The sequence below is a fragment of the Leptopilina boulardi genome, unplaced genomic scaffold, assembly GCF_019393585.1.
Source record: "Leptopilina boulardi isolate dan_hultmark-lab unplaced genomic scaffold, ZJU_Lbou_2.1 LbouV2_216, whole genome shotgun sequence".
NCBI lineage: Eukaryota > Metazoa > Arthropoda > Insecta > Hymenoptera > Figitidae > Leptopilina > Leptopilina boulardi.
Window position 1 is genome coordinate 3,014,839 of NW_026137770.1, and position 18,803 is coordinate 3,033,641.

Here is an 18,803-nt window from a genome sequence, read left to right on the forward strand (position 1 = left end):
ACTTTTAAACTTATTCAATCGATTTTAATATAACATTTAAAATGTAAAAAAGATTAACTTAATTCGAATTTATAAAAAAGAGACAATAAAAAAAAATACTTTATTTCATAATAAAAATTAAAATCAACTTTAAAATAAAGGTCAATAACCTTAACAGTAAAAAAGTTGAATCAACTCACTTTTAATCGAGCTTGAAATTTAATTCATGAAGTTTATTGAAAATTTCACTTACTTTTTTTTTATAAAATTCCAGAATATAAAAAAACGCATTTGTCATTCAGCACTATATTTTAAAAATATATATAAAAACTTGACAAAATTAACTAAACATTTAAAAACATTTTTTCTCTGCACTTGACTTGATTAGTCTTGAAGTTGTCTGAAGTATAAACATCAAAACACTAGTTCGATTAATCGATTCTTATAAGTTAGACTTAAAATTTAAATCAACTAAAATTTATAAACTTCATTGTTGCATATAATATTCCTGAAATTAAATTTTACTTTATTTATAGCCAGTACATTGTAAAATAACATTAATTTTTGTAAAATGTAAATAATTATAATTGACAATTCAAATTTGGTGCTGAAACGTACAAAGGAATATAATTGGTTCTTGATGACTTCCTTCAGTGCTACCAACTTTTCACTTTATCAAGACGTAGAATTTTAATAAGAAATCAAAAATTTATCTTCTTTTACGTACATTAAGAAAATTTTTTCCACAAATTAGTATAATGGTTAGTGTGACATTTTCAATTGTTTAAAATATTAATCAAACTGTTAGTTCTTTATTTTTATTTTAAAAAAATATTAAAAACAATTGGCAATTCTGATTACTTACAACGCTTGCGCGAAGGAACATGAATGGTTGTCGTCTTCCTCTTCCATTTTTATTTCTTCATTTCGGTGACCCCAAGTTCCTATTTGCCCTCAGTCCTCCTTTAAATACTTCGCATCACTTAATAACGTTAGGGAGGGAGTGGTTATATTATCATACTTGTATTAAAGTAAGTTTTTTTTCACAAACATTATTCTTTGTCAAATAAAGTTTTGTGTAATATTATGAAGTGCTTTAAATAACTAAACCTAGTTTCAGCCATCGTGCCTGATGGCTTTAAGGTCGACCTTAACCTCAGCGAAGGAGTCCGCTCTAATTAAATTTCTCGTGGTCTATAGTTATAAAACATTTTTTTTTTTACTTTCTAATGAAAAATTTTTTTTCTATATTTACCCCCTAACCTTTAACCAGTGTTTTGTTTATCCAATATTTTTCAATTTACTCCAATTTATGAATGATTCATTTCATTACAAGTTTCACTTTAAAGCGTGCTTCTTTTTCATTTAAAAAAATTTATATATTTATTAGAAACGTCAAAGAGAATATTAATTTATTTTGATAGCATTTATCAAGAAAAAGAATAGAGATAAAAAATTTGTTATGTATTTAAAATTAGATATGTATAATATTCTAATTTTCAACTGACATTTTGTATATAGGTTCGCAGTAAAAAAAAGAAAACTTTTTAAAAATTATATTCGTTGTTTGTAATTTCAGAAGGGTGTTGTATGAGTCAAAAAATAGAAAAGCCAGTACTATCAGGTCAGCGTATAAAGACCAGAAAAAGAGGTATGTTTATTTAAATTAAAAAAGGGAGAGAGAAAGAGAAGTGTTTTAAATAAAGCGTCCTTGTCGCTAAGCAGAAATTTAACGCGTCATCATTTTTGACAGATGAAAAGGAAAAATATGATCCAACTGGATTTCGAGATGCAATTTTACTTGGTCTCGAGAAGGCTGGTAACGACTTAGAAGCAATTTCAAAATATTTGGATACAGCTGGATCCAAATTAGACTATCGTCGATACGGAGAGGCTTTATTTGATATTTTAATAGCGGGTGGTCTCTTGGTACCTGGTGGCTCTATTGCTCAAGATGGTGATAAACCGGTCAAAACGACAGCATGTGTCTTCGAACAAGCAGAGGACATGGATTCCATGCGAAATTTCGAACAGGTTTACATTTCATTTTATTATTTTCTAGTTTTACCATTTTTTTTTTCATCCTTTTCTCCCCCACTCCTGAAATTAAAAATCTCATTTTTTTTAAATTAACTGTTAAATACATATAATAATATGATAATATTACTTTTATTAAGAATTTATTTTTTTATATGCTAGTTAAATTAAAAATAAAAAACTTAATTTTTTTTAGAAATATTACCATTTTACAGAGTTTCTTTTTAAATTAATTTTATTTTTTATTTCCCTTTTACATAAATCATAAAAAAAAATTTCCAACTAAAACTCATTTTTCAAGAATATTTTTGTAAAATTGTTATTGAAAAATATTTTGTTTCCAAAATTATTATTTTGTAATAAAAGTGATGTGAAGAAGAAAAAAAAAATTGTTTTAGGTGTTTATTAAGCTCATGCGGCGATATAAGTACCTGGAGAAAATGTTCGACGAGGAAATGAAGAAAGTTCTGGTATTCATTAAAGGATTTACTCCAAAGGAAAGAATCAAGCTGGCTCGGATGACAGCATTATGGATCTCAAATGGTTCTGTTCCACCAACTGTGCTCTCTGTTTTGATTAACGAACATCTTGTTAAAGATAATCTAGCCCTAGACTTCTTACTTGAGGTATTTGTTACGTGGAAACAGGAAAAAGGACTTCCAAGTCTAATGACTGCTTTGAAACGTGGCGGAATCGAAGGAAGGTAAGTTAAATTATTTTAAAATAACTCTTTTTTTTTGTAGAATTTTAAGGTGTTAAATGGGTCAAACAATAAAAAAAATTTATTTAAAACAAATTTTTTTATTTGATAGTATAACATGTCAAGAATATTTTCCCAAAGTTTTAAGATAATTTGAGTAAAACTCTTGGAAAGAGTGAGAATTTTCGAAAACACTTTTTGTTTCGTCCATCATCTATTGCAATTGATTTTTAATTACTTAGTTGGAGATATTGGATCAGCTATTTTTATTTTTGAAAAACTGATACCGGATTCGTAATCAGCGACCTCAAAAATCCCAGAGTAAAGATTTTCAAACGAATCCGATAAAATATAAAAGAAAATTTCATTCAACTTTGAACGCTATATTCTCAAAACTTTTTTTTTGAAGTCGGTAGTCACGATTTCTCAAAAACTAATGCACGAATTTTTTTGAAATTTGTTACACTTCTTCTAGATAGTATTGACTAGTGATTGAACGAAGAATTTTTTTCTGTTGATTACAACCGATTTTAGATGGTCTAAATGGTCCCAAAAATCGTAATTTATGACAAAAAACTCTGCCAAAAATTCAAATTTCAATTTTTTTAAAAATCCTTCATTCAATCACGAGCTATACTCACCTATTAATAGAAAATATTTGTTTTTTTTTTATTTTTTATTAAGCATATCGTGGCTACCGCAAAATCATTTATTTTAGAAGACGTCTCAAAAAACTTAGTGTTCAAATAAAATAATTTATTTATTATATGAAAAAAAAATTTTTAAAAAGACATAAATTTTTTGGCCTTTTTAATCCCTTAAGATACCTAAAAAATATATTTTTCATTACTAAAATTGAATTGAATTTTAATTTATCAGGTTAATGGAATTCGTACCACCAAATAAGAGAAGTGAGGAATACTTTAGATCTGTATTCGAGGCTGTTGAATTAGCAGACATAGTGAAATTGCATAAAGCCCAAGCAAGCCAGGAAGCAAAACGAGATCTCCAACAGCTTCTTTTGGAGAATTTAGCCGATAAACGTGCTATTAAGGATATTGTGGTCGATCTTAAGGAAATGGCCCAAAAATGTAATATCTCTGAGCACGAAGTTATTGGCTTGGTAAATATTTTCTTTACAAATTTTTCTTTAAAAAAAAAAACTCCTCTTTTAAATTAAAAAAAATAAATAATAATAATTAAAATATTCTAATAGATTTGGGGCGCAGTTATGGCTCAGGCAGAATGGAACAAAAAAGAAGAACTTGTCGCTGAACAAGCTTTAAAACATTTGAAGCTCTATACTCAATTATTCGGTGCTTTTACAACCACTGCCAGATCTGAACTTGCACTTATTTTGAAAGTTCAAGAATTTTGTTACGAGAATATGAATTTCATGAAAGTCTTCCAGAAAATCGTTTTACTCTTCTACAAAAGTAAGTGTTTTTAATACTTTTAAAAATTCGTGAATTCAGAAAAAAGAATTCTTTTTACCAAATATTATTCTTTACAGCTGAAGTAATTAGCGAGGAAGTGATACTGAAGTGGTATAAGGAGGGACACTCTGTAAAGGGCAAAATGCTGTTTTTAGATCAAATGAAAAAATTTATCGAGTGGTTACAAAACGCAGAAGAGGAATCTGAATCTGGAGAAGACGACGACTAAAACAAAAATAGCAGTTAGTATTCATTAAAATTATCTTAATTTTTACATTTCTTTAAACTACAATAGATACTGTATGATCACTGAAATTATAAGCAAGTAAAATAATAATCATTGTTTTTCTAATTTAGACACATTCAAACAACATTGCCAGAACTCAATACGTCAGTATTCTGTCCAGAGAAATCTCGAGCAGAACTGTTAACTTACAGACAGTGATATAATTAAGGAAGGGGACACTTAAATAGGTAACAGTGACACTCCAATTTTATAATGAATTGGTTTTTTTTTTTTTGGAATCATTCAGTCCAACAATCGCGGGAACGAAATGAAATCTAACTGAATATTTCATAAATATATATAGAAGACAAAAAACTAAAATAAAATAATGAAAACTTAAATTCTTATATTAAGAGATAAATTGTCAATTTTGCAAATGTCTCTAAATCATATTGCTTTGTGAAAACATATTTTGTGTTATACATTTTTATATCTCCACTATCGAATGTACACAAGAATTGTAAATCGGAAACTCAACATGAAAATCATGATCGAATTTTATCCCCATGTACGTACAATTTTTCGGAACCCAATATTACTTTGTATGATAATTGTATTAGTTTATAAAAAAAAAATATACTGTCAGGTGGTGTTTGATATTTAATGTTCTTTTTATTCATTTTTCCCTCTCTTATAACGATAAGTATTACATTTTGTATTGGCAATAAGTGAATTGACGGATTTTTTCAAAATTCGAAAATTAATCTCATTAAAGTTCATTGTTTTGAGGAAAAACTTTTGAAATCGATTTGTTACTATTAACAATTTTTCATCTTCGCCTCTTTTATTTATAATTTTCATTCCACTTGTAAATTGCAATGTTTTATTGTCTTGAGCAGCTACGTCCTAAAAAAAATCGATATTAAAACAATTCAAATTAAGCTTTTAAACAAAATTTTATTACCAAATTTTGGGGAATTAATCTTCTTCGACTATTCCAACATCCAATGGCAATTTCGGTAGTTTGTGCAAAGAAAAGAATTCCATTTGAACTAAATGCCATTGTAGTTATTTCACTTGGAAAGATATTTTCGAATTTTTGCAATCGCAAGGATTTTGTATAATAAGAATTCAAAATATTCGATGTTTGTGCAATATATAAATTTCGTGAAGAAAGTTTTGATAATGCAAGAAATTGTGATTGTCGGCCATAAGTTTTTGGTGATAATGCCAATCCAAATAGAGCGTCAGGTAAATCAAATGTTTCTCCCGCGATAGTGTGATTGCTAAAATTTTTTTCTGCTTCAAATTCTTTACCATCCAATCGCCACATTTGTCTTTGATAATTATTGTAAACGACTAAAGCTCCGAAATCAACTTCAGCCATAAAAACCTGTTTTTAAAAATGTATCAATATCACACAGATATTTTATACTACTTTTTATTAATTTTATTTTAATTATTATAGATATTTTATAATATTTTTATTAATTTTAAAATTTCCTGTTTTTTTTTTGCAATTGATGAAAAAGTATTTATTGTAAATTGATTCCTTAAAAATAAATAAACACTAAATATTTTGCAAATTCTGAATTATTCTTTTGATAATCTGTAAATATTTTTTCAGTAACGAGTTTTTAATTTGACCATTTATTATTTTTCCTGTGTAGTCATTTTTTATTTTTATAATAAATACTTTACAAAGTTAGCAAAGAATAAATATTTTTAGTTTAAATTTAGAAAAGCATAATATAATCGTAATTTTGTTTTTTGTACTCACATTTGATTTCCAAGGTTCACAAAACATTCCTGTACTTTGGACAATTGGAGTAATTAGAAGCCCCTCCCCTTTTTTGTTTTCAGCTAAATTCTTGGGAATAATGACTCTTTTCACTAGGTGGTCATCTGCTAAATTAAATATTAATAATTTTGGAGGACAAACTTGTTTGGCACCAAATTTTCCATTATCCAGAACCCATAAACGGTTGCATTTAATCTCGAAAAAAAAGAAGTAAATATTTTGTTAATATAAAAAATTTACTTAATAATTATGTGATTTGATTTAAAAGTGATAACAAAAATTAAAAAGACTAAGAAAATCAGACACTTTTTAAATACAAGTTTTGAAATTTTCAAGAGGCACTAAAAAAATGTCTTTTAAAATCTTTTTAATCTTTACTATTTATACTTATATCGAAAATAATTTATAAAACTAACTGCAACTCTAAAAACGCTGATAATTCCTGTACAATTATCATTATTTTCATACCAAGACCAATCAGGATAAGGTTTTAATAATGGACCAGCTTTACTTTTTCTATTTGAAATCGTATTTAAACTTGCCGGAACAGGTTGATTTCCAACAACTGTGACAAACATTCGACCATCTAAAAAGTTTGTTAATTAATTTTAATCTTTCATTTTTTTTTTTTTTTACTAATAATTACTTACAAAATTTTTAATTACCAACTTCATAATAATTAAATTAAAGAAAAACAGAGTAAAATAAATACCTGGAGCTTCATCAACGTCAATAATTATTGAATTATTTCGATAACCGGTATTTATTATTTTTTCTTTGTGTTCCTGATTTTTCCAAAGATAATCAACATATTTCCATTCATAGAGAATATCCATTTTTTGCAATGCGCAAATTTCAGATATTAATATAAAAAATAGTAAAAAACAAATTTTACAAAAAAACATTTTTTTTGGAATTTTACGTTGTTTTATCAAAGGCGATTAATAAAAAAAAAACCTTATACAATGTTGTAAAAAGAGCTGACTAAAAAGTAAAGGAAAAAAAAAGTATTTAAAAATTTAACGAGACTATTACTTCAAGTATTTGTTACTAATATTTATAAAAAGTCTTATCTCTTACGTACACCAATTATAAATTAGATTGTAAATATTTTGTGACAGTAATGCGGGCATAAATAAATGCGGAACAGGGAAAAAAAATAATTTTTATTTTTATCACTAAATGCGCATATAATTATTTTTTAATTCAATGTCATATAATTCAACCTAATTTCAAAAATTAACAAAAAAAAACATGTTGAATTAATTTATTAAATTATAGTTAAAAAATTTATTTATTGAAATTTTTAATTATGAGGATAAAATATAAATGAAATATTGTTAAATTTAGAAAAATCGGTAATATTTATTGTTAAAATTTCAGTTATCACATTTTATTGAATTTAAAAACTAATATTTAAATAACAACAAAATTATACATATATATATATATATACATAAAAATTGTATTTTAATTTAATTTTCTCTATTTTTAAATATTCTTTAATTTAAACTTTGGATATTTTTACTCACTCTTTTTTTTATCATACTTCAGGGAGGAAATAAGAATCATCTCGAAAGAATGATAAATAATTAATTGTATTTGCTTAATTGAATTTTTGTTTATTTTTGTTAATTTTCATATTTGGAATTGATTGCTTATGGATAACAGTTTTTCCCTTCATAAAAGGTTGTAATTTTTGTGGAATTGCAATTGTTCCATTTCTCAATTGATTAGTTTCACAAAGTGCAATAAGCATTCGTGGTAATGCACAAGCTGTTCCATTTAATGTGTGAGCATACTGTGATTTTCCATCTTTAGTTGTATATTTAATATTTAGTCGTCGCGATTGAAAATCTGTACAATTACTGCAACTTGATAATTCTCCGAATAATTGTCGTGCTGCCATCCAACCTTCTATATCGATTTTTCTGCAAAAATAAAAATTAATTAATAATAATAGTGTAACAAAATAAAACAAATTTAAAATATGATTAAATTAATAAAGAGTTTTTCATAAAATTTTACCTATATGCTGGAGCGCCTAATTCGTGAGGAGGCATGTCGAGAACTTTGTAATGTAAACCTAAATCCGAGAATAAATCTTCCTGAATAGCACGCAAATCGTCAAAGACTTCTTCTGAATTATTTTGCTCAGAACAAACGAACATTTCTACTTTCGTAAAGTAATGAACTCTGTAAAATACATTTTTAAAAGATTAACTTTTCAATAAGAAAAAATAAAAAAAAATTTCTTCGGAGCACAGTACTAAATTAATACTCTATCTATATAAAATTCAAGTACCAAACTTTAAAATTTTACAAGTAAAAAGAGAAAACGTACTGTCTTTATTAAACCTTTTGAAAATGATTGCTCGTGAAAAAAATTAATATCTCCCACAAAAACTAGGTAAAATATTTTTGAAATTAAAGAAAATATATCAGAAGGACATTTGTTAAAATAGCAAACAGTAAGTACTCATATTGAAAGGAGCTATTTTTTAAATTAAAATTTCAGCCAAAAGTAAGAAAAAACATAAAAATCAAAAAATTGTTAATCATAGTATTAATTACCTGTAAATTCCTCGTTCTTGCGCTAAACTAGAAGATTCAGCTCTGTAACATCTACTGACTGCAGCCAATTTCAACGGTAATTTATCAACATCCAACGTTGTATTCATCATTTTAAATGCTAATGCCATTTCCGCAGTACCAGAAAGACTATAATCGTCCCCATAATGAGGATCTAATTCATAAACGAGTGTCCTATTACCATCGACAATTAATCCACATCTCTCAATAACTTTCGTTGGTAAAATATCAGGTACTGTCACTAAATTAAATCCATGCTTTCTCAATTTGGCTATCGAATAATTAATCAATGCATTTTCCAATTCTGCCAAATCACCCAAAAATACATAACTTCTCTGCCCTGCAACTGGTCCTAAACCATCAGTTTTTAAAAGTTTCATTCTAATGGCAAACTTTTCAAATTCCATTGGAGTAAAATTAAATGTAGGAATCTCTCCAGAGACTTTTAAAATATTCGGCTCTTTTCCAAGTTTTAAAACATCAGGATGAGTGGAATTGGGTATTCGACTTAATTCTTGTGACAATAACTGTTTTGAGCCAGAATTAAACTTGAGTTCAATAACTTTATCAATGTCTCCTTTACAATTTCTTTTTTGGATATTTTCAAAAATTGCATCTCGATTAGCTGGATTGCAGAGAAAGTCCACATCATAATCGGGTTCCGGAATGCAAGTTCTGTGATCGACTAAACCATCATTTTGTAATATTTTCCTTTGAACCTGTATTTGTACAACTAGTGTGATTAATTTTTAAATTTTTTATTATGTAACTATCTATTTTAGGGAGTAACATTTTTTTTAAATCATAATATCAATAAAAAAATATATAATACAATTAAAAAGAATATAAGAATTTATAGGTTATTGTTATAAATATTGCAGCATAAAATATTAATGTATAATATAATTATGTAGGTATATAGTATTTATTTATAATTATGTATTCTAGAATTAAAAATATATATAAAATTCTTACCCCTTGATGAGTGCAATATCGTCTCCATTTAATAAAATTTAAAATTCCTCTACTGAATTTCATAATAAACTAAATTTTTATTCTATATTGTTATAAATTATCTCACCCAAATAAAAACAGAAAAAAAAATTTAGTTTTTATTATACTTAAAATTCATTTTTTCTAAACTAACACTAGTAAATATAGTACACTTTTTCAACTGTAAAAATTAGAATTTTAAACTTTTTTATATTTATAAATCTATTAAAATAGAATAATAACATTTGCAACAATATAAACAACGTTTAATATCTTTTTCTTCTTCTTAAATGACTTAAAGCTTGGCCAACTGTCAGAACAACAAACGTTTAATATAATATTGTTATAATAACAATATCGTCAATGTGCAAAAGTTTTTAGGTTATGTTTATCTTAAAAAGTATGCTCTGAAGTTAAATGACATCAAAGTTTATTTAATTATCATTGGTGCACAAATTTTAAGCGGAAATTTGAAATTTTTTTCAAAAAAAACTTAACGTTTTATTAAAAATGACTGATAATACTTTAATTATAAATATAAATAAAAAATAATTGATAAATTCTTTCATTTAGATAGATATATATTTAATGTAAAGTTAAATAATGATAAAGCAAATGAAAAATGTTAAATTGGTTACGTGTGAAGTTGCCCCTTATATCGAAAGAGAAACGATTAAAGGGTTGAGAGAAGAGTGAGAAAGATAATATAGCTGAGTGAAGGAAAGAGAGAAATAGTAGACACGATGAGAAGGATCCAAAAGAGAGAAAGAGAGAATATGGGAGAAGAGAAAGATAGACATAAAATGTAAATGCTGGTGTCGGAATTAGTAATGCCGTAGTAGTGTAATTTTCCCTTTTTTAAAGCATTTTTACATTATTTTCCATTAAAAAATGTGAAAATAAAAGTTCTACAAACGTTGGCCGTAAGTAAATTGTTTTTCTTTATCTAAAAAATATACCCTTTAAATGATTTTTGACAGTTGGAATATTCAACTCCCAGAAATATATATATATATATATATATATATATATATATATAGGATTCCCCAAGCATCAATAATACTGTAAATTTATCTTTGTTTATTTTTCATTAATACATATTTATAGATTTCTCATTCCAATCATTTTTCTCGCTTGTCAATAAAGCACTAAATAAAATTAATATTTAATTTCGTTACCATTTGCTTAAAATATGTTTTGCCAATGACTTATACATATATTTAGATAATTGAAATTTAATTTAATTAAATAAGGGATCTCTAAATAGTTTCATTAATTTATTAATTATTAATAACTTTACATTAATTGTACAGTTAGAACATAACTTGGGCATTCTTTTGTTTTGTAAATAATGAACTATTGTTAACAATATTATGAAATAAATATATCATGATTAAATATATCAAATCAGTAAAATAATGTCCCTAATTAATAAATTTTTGTAGAGTATGTTGCCAGATGGTAAATTAATTATCTTTTTAATTATTTTCCTATTTGTTTTTAACAAATTCAGTTTAATATAATTAATTTACCCTTTTTGGATGAAGAATTAATTTTTTATTAGATTTCAAATGTTTTTAATTAAGTTGATTAGGAAAAAATTTGTTTATAATGAAAAGGAAAAATATAAAAATGTGTTGTGTAGATAATTTTGTAAATGATTTTGAAAAAAAATATTTTATTTTTAAGGTAAGGGGCCACAATTGTCAATCATGATTACTGTCTATGTAATCCTGATTCTGATGCAAGGTTTTGTTTCAAGTCAATCATGTCCTCTTCGTTGTGAATGCAAACGTGTTGGTCCACAAGCAGAATGGTTGAAAGTAATTTGCAATGATCATATACAAGAGATTAAAGAAATTGCCCTCGACACAATCGGTGTTGATATTTTTCAACTGTAAGTTGTTTTTTTTCATTAAGTCGGCAATTATAATTTATTAATTCATCATTTTTAGCACATGAAGTAGAATAATTCAATTATGAAATTTATTTTTCAGTGATTTAAGCAAAAATGAAATTTACATTATTGAGCCGAAAATATTTATTAATTTGACATATCTAAAACGATTAAGTATTTCCTTCAATAAACTTACTACCTTGGCTGAAGGATCATTTAACGGTCTTGAAAACTTGGAGAGGCTGTAAGATAAATTTAATATTAATTAATTTTTTTTAAATTAAATGTAATGATTTTTATATATAATTTTTTTTTACTATTTTAATGATTTGTAAGATGAATTTTTAACTACCAATAATTTTTAACAATAGAAACAAAATTGTTTTTATATTGTCGAAAATTGTTTATTATTAAAAATAATAATAAATTCTTTAATATTACATTTAGAGACTTGAGTCGTAACCAAATTACAACGATAGACTCGTTAGCCTTTAAGCAACTGGTAAATCTCAAACGGCTGTAAGTAACTCAAATGAAAAAGAAAAAATTTTAAACAATTTTTTAAAACCTTATTTTTGCTGACACTCCTTTTTTCTGCTTTTTACTAGTGAATTGTCTTTCAATCGAATAAGCAAGTTGGGTCCAACCTTATTTCATAGTTTGGAGGCTTTAGATCGCTTGTAAGTGTAGTTTTTATTTTTTATTTGAATAATAATTAATAATAATTTTATTTGAATAATAATCAATATTATATTTGCAAAAATCAGTTTATTTATTTAATTTATTTTTGCACATTTTAGTAATTTAAATTTTTTACGAAAATGGGGGAAGATCGTTATATAAAAAATTTTTTCAGAGTTGTGAATTTTCATTAATAAATATCATTTTTTATTTTACAATTTTATTTTTTTTTTTACAAGAACCTTTAATAAATTTGCAGGAAACTGAATAATAATTACTTAACAACATTGATGGAAGGAACATTTCACGGACTTAAATCATTGAAACAATTGTGAGTTAATAAAAACAATTATTAATAATTAAACATTTTTCAATGTTATACATTTAATTTATTTTTCTTTTTATCTGTTTTCGTCATTTTTCTGATTTTTGTTTAATATTTCGTAAAAAAATTTCTATTTCCAGAGACGTGTCTGACAATCCATGGAACTGTAATTGTGATCTCTATTGGTTTAGCAGCTGGATTTATAACAGTTCATTAAAATTAAAGTAAATCAAAAGATCTATTTATATTTATTGTAATAAATTATAATCAATTTAATGTGTAATATTGTGGAAAAATTATTTTTCAGCCCTCCTCCAAAATGTGTGACACCTTTAAATTTAAAGGATCAAGCAATTCGAAAATTAAGACTAACTGAAGGCCTACATTGTGAGTGGACAATTCCTGCTTTAGAAGTATTACCACATCAAAATCAAATTGTTTTTGCCGGCGATTCATTAACATTGAGATGTCGTGCACCAACTGTAATTGATGATGAACGCATTAAAATAATGTGGTTTTGGAATCCAAATATCACTCTCAATGCGCAAAATTTTACAATGCATTTGAATCCAAATGATAGTTTGTCGAATATTAAAATAGAAAATCGACGATTAACAGAAAATGGCATTGTTGATAGGTAATTATAAAATTTTAATTTATATCAAAAAATTAATTTTTGTAAATAATTTTTTTTATTTTTTAAATTTAATTTCGTTTAATGGAAGTAAATTTAAAAAAAAAAATTTTTTTTAGCTCACTAAGTATAAATCCGGTAAAAGAAGAACACAATGGACAGTGGAATTGTTTATTAGCCTCGGTGTTTGGAAATAAATCAAAAACAATAAATGTCATAGTAATTTCGAATTTGACACGATATTGTCCCCAAACAGGTAATATTAATTCTTTACTTTCATAAAAAAAAGGAAAGAATTTTTAATTTAAAAATATAAAATTTTAATTTGCAGTTACAAGAAACAATAAGGGAATTTATATGTGGCCTAGAACAGTGATAGGTTGGAAAGTTGAATTACCATGCGAAGGTAGTATTTTATCAAGTTTATTACAAAATCCACTTTTAGCAACACATCATTGCAATTCGAGTGGAAATTGGGAATATTTAAATACCGATTCATGTCCTTATGTTTCACCGACAACAAAAATTCTCGAACAATTTTCAAAAGTAAATCTCTCTCTAACAAAAACAAGTCTAATGGAAACTGTTAAAAAATTTAAAAACTACACCGGTGACAGTGTTATGCTAACAGATCCAGTGGAAATTAAATTTATCACACAAACAATTGATAATTATTTAAGTTTTCTTATTGAAGAAAAAGAATTAGGACCAATGTTGATTGATATTATAAATGTTGTACTCAATTTACCAAAACGTTTATTAAAAATGGCTGAAATTTCTTATAAATCATGTACAAAATTAGTAAAATTAGTGGAAAATATAACTGAGCTTACACCGGCAATTCAATCGCATAAAAATAATATGGCATTGGAAGAGATACGTATAAAACCTGAGAGTTTTGTGGGTTTAATGTGCAGTTGGTATAAGAGTATTAATCCCGATGAGAAACGTGAACTTTATTGTACAATTAATAATAAGACTGCAATGATTAGTATGAAAGAGCAAACAATTGAGGCGTCTGTACAATTACCTGCATCTTTATTTAATCATTTTGATGACAAAGAAGCTGCCTATCAACTTATGATCTCCATGTATAGTAATAGTAAACTTTTTCCAAAAATGCTTGACGATGATAATATGGATATTTCTTCTTGTGTTATTGGCAGTAAAATACGTATGTACTTTTTAATAATACGATTTTTTTTCTGTTTTAATATTTTTTCTTTAGTCTTCATTTTTTTATGACTTATTAAAATTATTTTATTATAAAAAATAAAATAATAGTTTCATTAGAATTTGTTAATATGACAAAAAATGGAAAAAAAAGAATTATGTTAATTGACTTACATTAGAAGTAAGAAATTATTTAAGAATGATTTTTTCTCCTTTCTTAGTGGGAAGAACAGTTGATAATTTGACAGACCCGGTTTATGTAATGTTAAAAACACCTTTGCATCATTACAATAGTAAATTAATTCCTGTTATTTGGGATTCCACGACAAATGGTACGGGAAAATGGTCAAGCGATGGTTGTGAATTATTAAATTTAATGAATAATTTGATCGTATTTCATTGCAACAGACTTGGATATTACGGTCTTTTGCAGGATATTAGTTACCTAGACAAGGAAGGTGGAAGGTAATTTATTCATTTTTAATTATTCAAATTAATATTTATAATTAAATTTCCATTCTCCATGAAGCTTAAGGTACTTCTCTTGCTAATTACAGGCATTCATAAAAAAAAATTATATTTCCCTTTTAAGAATAAGAAATTTTTTTTTAAATATATTTTTGGAAAAAAATATGTCATTTTTTAAGAAAAAAATTTCTAATTTAAAAAAATTGTTTATTATTATTTGATTTATTTGATTACCTAAAAATGTGTGTGAATAAACAATTTTTTAAATTACAAATTTTTTTTTTTTAAAATGATATGTTTTCTCCCAAAAAATATAATTAAAAAAAAATTTCTAATTCTTGAAAGGGAAATATAATTTTTTTTTATAAATGCCTGTAATTAGCAAGAGAAATACATTAATTTATTTTATTTTTGAAATAAATGTTAATATTTTTAATATAATATTATAAAATAAAAAAAATAATATTACAAAATACAAATATTATAAAACTTGATAAATGTTTATATTTTATTAATAAAATAAAATTTAATATTAATTGGTACTTTTTTTAATTTTCAGTTTAACTGGTGCCATGTTTAAATACTCAAATCCTGCAGTTTACGTTGGAAGTTTCATAACAATAATTTGTCTTGTTATAATTACTGTAACTTATGTATGTTGTTATCCCTCAATAGCAATGCCGAAAAAAGCAAAGCATTGTGTTATCAACACTTGGATCGCGTTGACATTACTTTGTGTTTTATATATTGCTGGAATTCAACAAACTGAAAATGTTGAAATTTGCCAAGGTGTTGGATTAGTTTTGCATTATTTGTCTCTTTGTAGTTTACTTTGGATGGCTGCCACTGCAAGGTATTTATATTATCATTTTTTTTTCTCTCTTTCTATTTAGAAATCTCTTTTTTAAATACCTATTTTCCTTTAGTTTATTATATTTTAATTAAAAAGAAAAATTGTATTATTTTTTCAGCAATATGTACAAACGTGTTTCAAAATCCGATATGGAAAATTTGCCTGATGATGAAATTCACGAGCCACCAATTCGTAAACCATTGCTGGGACTTTATCTTGTCGGTTGGGGTATCTCGTTGATAATTTGCGGTCTATCGGGAGCAATTAATCTTCGAGAATATGCATCGTATTCGCATTGTTTTTTATCGTCGAAACCATCACTCGCAGCTATTTTTATGCCAGCAGCTATTCTTTTAGTTTACTTAATTATTCTTCATTTACTAATTAGATGTACAATTAGAAATACTGATTTAAATGGTCAATTATCGGAGGGAACGCAAGCGACAGAAAATATGGATTTAGAATTATTGGAGCCAAATGCAAATCCAACTGTTGATCGCGCTAGTTTACATAGTAGTCAGACAGTTTCGTCGGAAGTTGAAGATTCTGAACATTCACAAATAACACAACTCAAGGGACAAATTATCATTATGATTTTGTATCTGATTACTTGGACTTTTGCCGCATTGACATCGGCAAATTTATTTACTTCATATATTTCTTATGAAGAGACACTTTTTGCTGTTTTGTATGCGATTTCAGCGAGTTCATTGGGACTTTTTATTCTCTTCTTTTATGGTGTTGCAAGAAGTGACGTTAGATCACAATGGTTGTTGATGAGATGTTGGCTGAAAAAACGAAAGCACAGATGTTGCAGACCACGTGGTATTACTGATGCTGTGTCACCGGTTCCAACTCAACCGCTAGCCACTAATATTTCTGCACCATTCTCCAATACACAAGCTACTCAGGTCTGATAATAAAAAACAAAATATCAATTTTTATTTTCAGTATTAAAATTTCAAATTAAACGATTTTCAATTTACAGGTGACGTCAGACACAAATTCACTGAGTTCATCGAGGCATACAAATAAATCGCAAAACAGTTATAATATGTCGAAACTTGTTGATGCAACAACAACGGTTAATCCACCGGAAATGGCGAATGTAAAATTAATAATGATGCATCGACAACAATATAGATCGAATAATTCTGTCACAACTTATAATACAGAATGTCAACCTGCATGTGTAGAAATGTTTTATAATCCCCATCAAAGTGGTGTGGCGAGGAAATTTTTTAAAAGACAACGTAAACATACAAAAAATAATAATTTAGGACCACGAAAACAAGGTGATGGAGGAATAACAAGTGATGGCGGAAGTTGTATTTCTATTCGAAGAACAATGAAATTAGATAACGATATTGGAAGAAGTATACTTAGCGGTGGAACTAAAGTCAATAATACAAATATTCATGTTGAATTAAATCCAATTAATGATTTAAAAAATGTCAATATTCTCTCGGACAGTGGACAGAGTAGTATTATAACAACTAAAAAAATAAATAGGGATTCTGCTCAGCGTGATAGCATGGATTATCGTATGTCACCGACAAGAGGTTTGTCGTTTTTAAATTTAATCAATTTTTTTATTTTAAACAAAATTTACTTTCTTTTGTTTTTTGAGCGTATCTCTGTAACTTTTATTTTTTTCAATAAGAAAAAATAAAAATCTTTTTGAAATTAAAAAAATTATATCAGAATTACATAAAAATTAAGGGTAATTAATTAATTTTTTAATTTCTAAATAATTTTTAAGTTTTATGAATGTTAATTGAAAAAAAGTTTTTATTTTCATAATTTTTTGTAGCTGATTTTCAACATTTACATCAAGAACATCAGAGCACTGTCTCTACGAGTCCATACGAATCAGACACAGGATCAAAAACCGAAGAGAAAAAACAATTACGCAATGCTTCTCAACAATGTAGTTTAGAATGCAGTTCCGATATGGATTCAATAGTACAAATAACAAGTGAAAAAAGTGAGCAAAATTTTTCCGAAATCGACGATATGCTTGAAAGACCAACAAAACGAAAGGGACGATGTTCAAGTTTCATTGAACCAATTAATATCAATGATGAACAATTTAGATCGGATCTAAAGAAATCTAGTTATTCATGCAGTATGTATACATTACCCACTGATTGTACAAATTCATTGAAAAGTCAAAGTCATCGTAATTCTATACGTGATGCAATGTCACTTGCAAGTTCAAAAAATTGTGAATACTCAAAATCATCGTATGTCGATTCATTTTCATCAAATTCACATCTTCAGGAGAAAATGACTGATGATGGTTCACGTGAATCATTAGGCTCGCCATTCATACAGGAAACATATAAATCAATTAGTGAAAATGATTTGGTTCGGCGAGGGCCAATCAGTGATTTATTAAATAGTCAAAATTGTCCGTCAAATTCGTGTGCTGATCAACGACAACTTGAAGAAATGCAATTGACAAATTTCGAGAGAAAAGATGAGATTTCAAGGAAAATTGGCAAAAATTTTTATTCCCTCAGTGATCTTGAGGAAACGCGTGGTTCAATTGGCATTGTTCAACGATATCAGGATATTAATGCCAGTATAGGGATTGATTATCAAAAAGAAAATTATTCTGACGATGATGTGGCAACATTAGATGATGATTGTCTTACGCCAGATTCATTGTTTGATTTGTCAAATGTGAAAAAGGAGACAAGCGTTTGAAGTGTGATCGCATATCAAGATTTGTTTTACAACAATCTACTCCTAGTCGAATTCAGAAGTATCCAATTTTTTATTTTTTTTTTTTTAAATATTTTTATTATTATTATTATTATTAATTTCTTTAAAGTGATTGCATTTACACATTTTTCACTTATCGTTTTTAAATTCGTAGAACTGAAAATTTTAAACTAAAAACTTTTACATATTTGAATCTCTTAGAAATTGAATCTTAGAATTAGAAAATGAAAACTTTTATAGCTATAAACGTTTAAAATTTTAACTCTTAAAATTAAAAT

The 18,803-nt window shown here is 26.4% G+C and overlaps 5 protein-coding genes across 5 annotated transcripts in view; 2 read left to right on the forward strand and 3 right to left on the reverse strand.

Moving 5' to 3' along the window:
• LOC127279473 (neuroligin-like protein glit-1) overlaps window positions 1-364 on the reverse strand; it is a 39,059-nt gene extending 38,695 nt beyond the window's left edge. The window contains exon 1 of the mRNA XM_051301844.1: window positions 233-364. The gene's annotated coding sequence lies outside the window, so the exon portion shown is untranslated. The remainder of the gene's footprint in view (window positions 1-232) is intronic.
• Window positions 365-846: 482 nt separating this feature from the next.
• On the forward strand, window positions 847-5,037 carry LOC127279476 (protein krasavietz). Its single transcript, XM_051301850.1, has 8 exons — window positions 847-1,010; window positions 1,559-1,630; window positions 1,733-2,013; window positions 2,415-2,719; window positions 3,596-3,839; window positions 3,933-4,152; window positions 4,230-4,394; window positions 4,510-5,037. The coding sequence occupies exons 2-7, from the start codon at window positions 1,570-1,572 to the stop codon at window positions 4,379-4,381; spliced, it is 1,263 nt and encodes a 420-aa protein (XP_051157807.1). The 5' UTR covers window positions 847-1,010; window positions 1,559-1,569; the 3' UTR covers window positions 4,382-4,394; window positions 4,510-5,037.
• On the reverse strand, window positions 5,026-7,209 carry LOC127279477 (major royal jelly protein 2-like). Its single transcript, XM_051301851.1, has 5 exons — window positions 6,892-7,209; window positions 6,596-6,765; window positions 6,159-6,374; window positions 5,343-5,771; window positions 5,026-5,284 (listed from the first exon to the last, which is right to left on the reverse strand). The coding sequence occupies exons 1-5, from the start codon at window positions 7,082-7,084 to the stop codon at window positions 5,051-5,053; spliced, it is 1,242 nt and encodes a 413-aa protein (XP_051157808.1). The 5' UTR covers window positions 7,085-7,209; the 3' UTR covers window positions 5,026-5,050.
• A 571-nt stretch (window positions 7,210-7,780) lies between these two features.
• On the reverse strand, window positions 7,781-10,137 carry LOC127279475 (serine--tRNA ligase, mitochondrial). The gene is made up of 4 exons (XM_051301848.1): window positions 9,747-10,137; window positions 8,754-9,490; window positions 8,208-8,375; window positions 7,781-8,110 (listed from the first exon to the last, which is right to left on the reverse strand). Exons 1-4 carry the CDS (start codon window positions 9,807-9,809, stop codon window positions 7,786-7,788), a joined length of 1,293 nt encoding a protein of 430 aa, XP_051157805.1. The 5' UTR covers window positions 9,810-10,137; the 3' UTR covers window positions 7,781-7,785.
• A 405-nt stretch (window positions 10,138-10,542) lies between these two features.
• LOC127279478 (adhesion G protein-coupled receptor A3) lies at window positions 10,543-18,590 on the forward strand. Its single transcript, XM_051301852.1, has 15 exons — window positions 10,543-10,687; window positions 11,454-11,661; window positions 11,762-11,905; window positions 12,109-12,180; window positions 12,270-12,341; window positions 12,602-12,673; window positions 12,808-12,891; window positions 12,975-13,304; window positions 13,421-13,557; window positions 13,633-14,475; window positions 14,696-14,939; window positions 15,502-15,795; window positions 15,914-16,706; window positions 16,784-17,357; window positions 17,609-18,590. The coding sequence occupies exons 2-15, from the start codon at window positions 11,477-11,479 to the stop codon at window positions 18,505-18,507; spliced, it is 4,743 nt and encodes a 1,580-aa protein (XP_051157809.1). The 5' UTR covers window positions 10,543-10,687; window positions 11,454-11,476; the 3' UTR covers window positions 18,508-18,590.
• The last annotated feature ends 213 nt before the right edge of the window (window positions 18,591-18,803 follow it).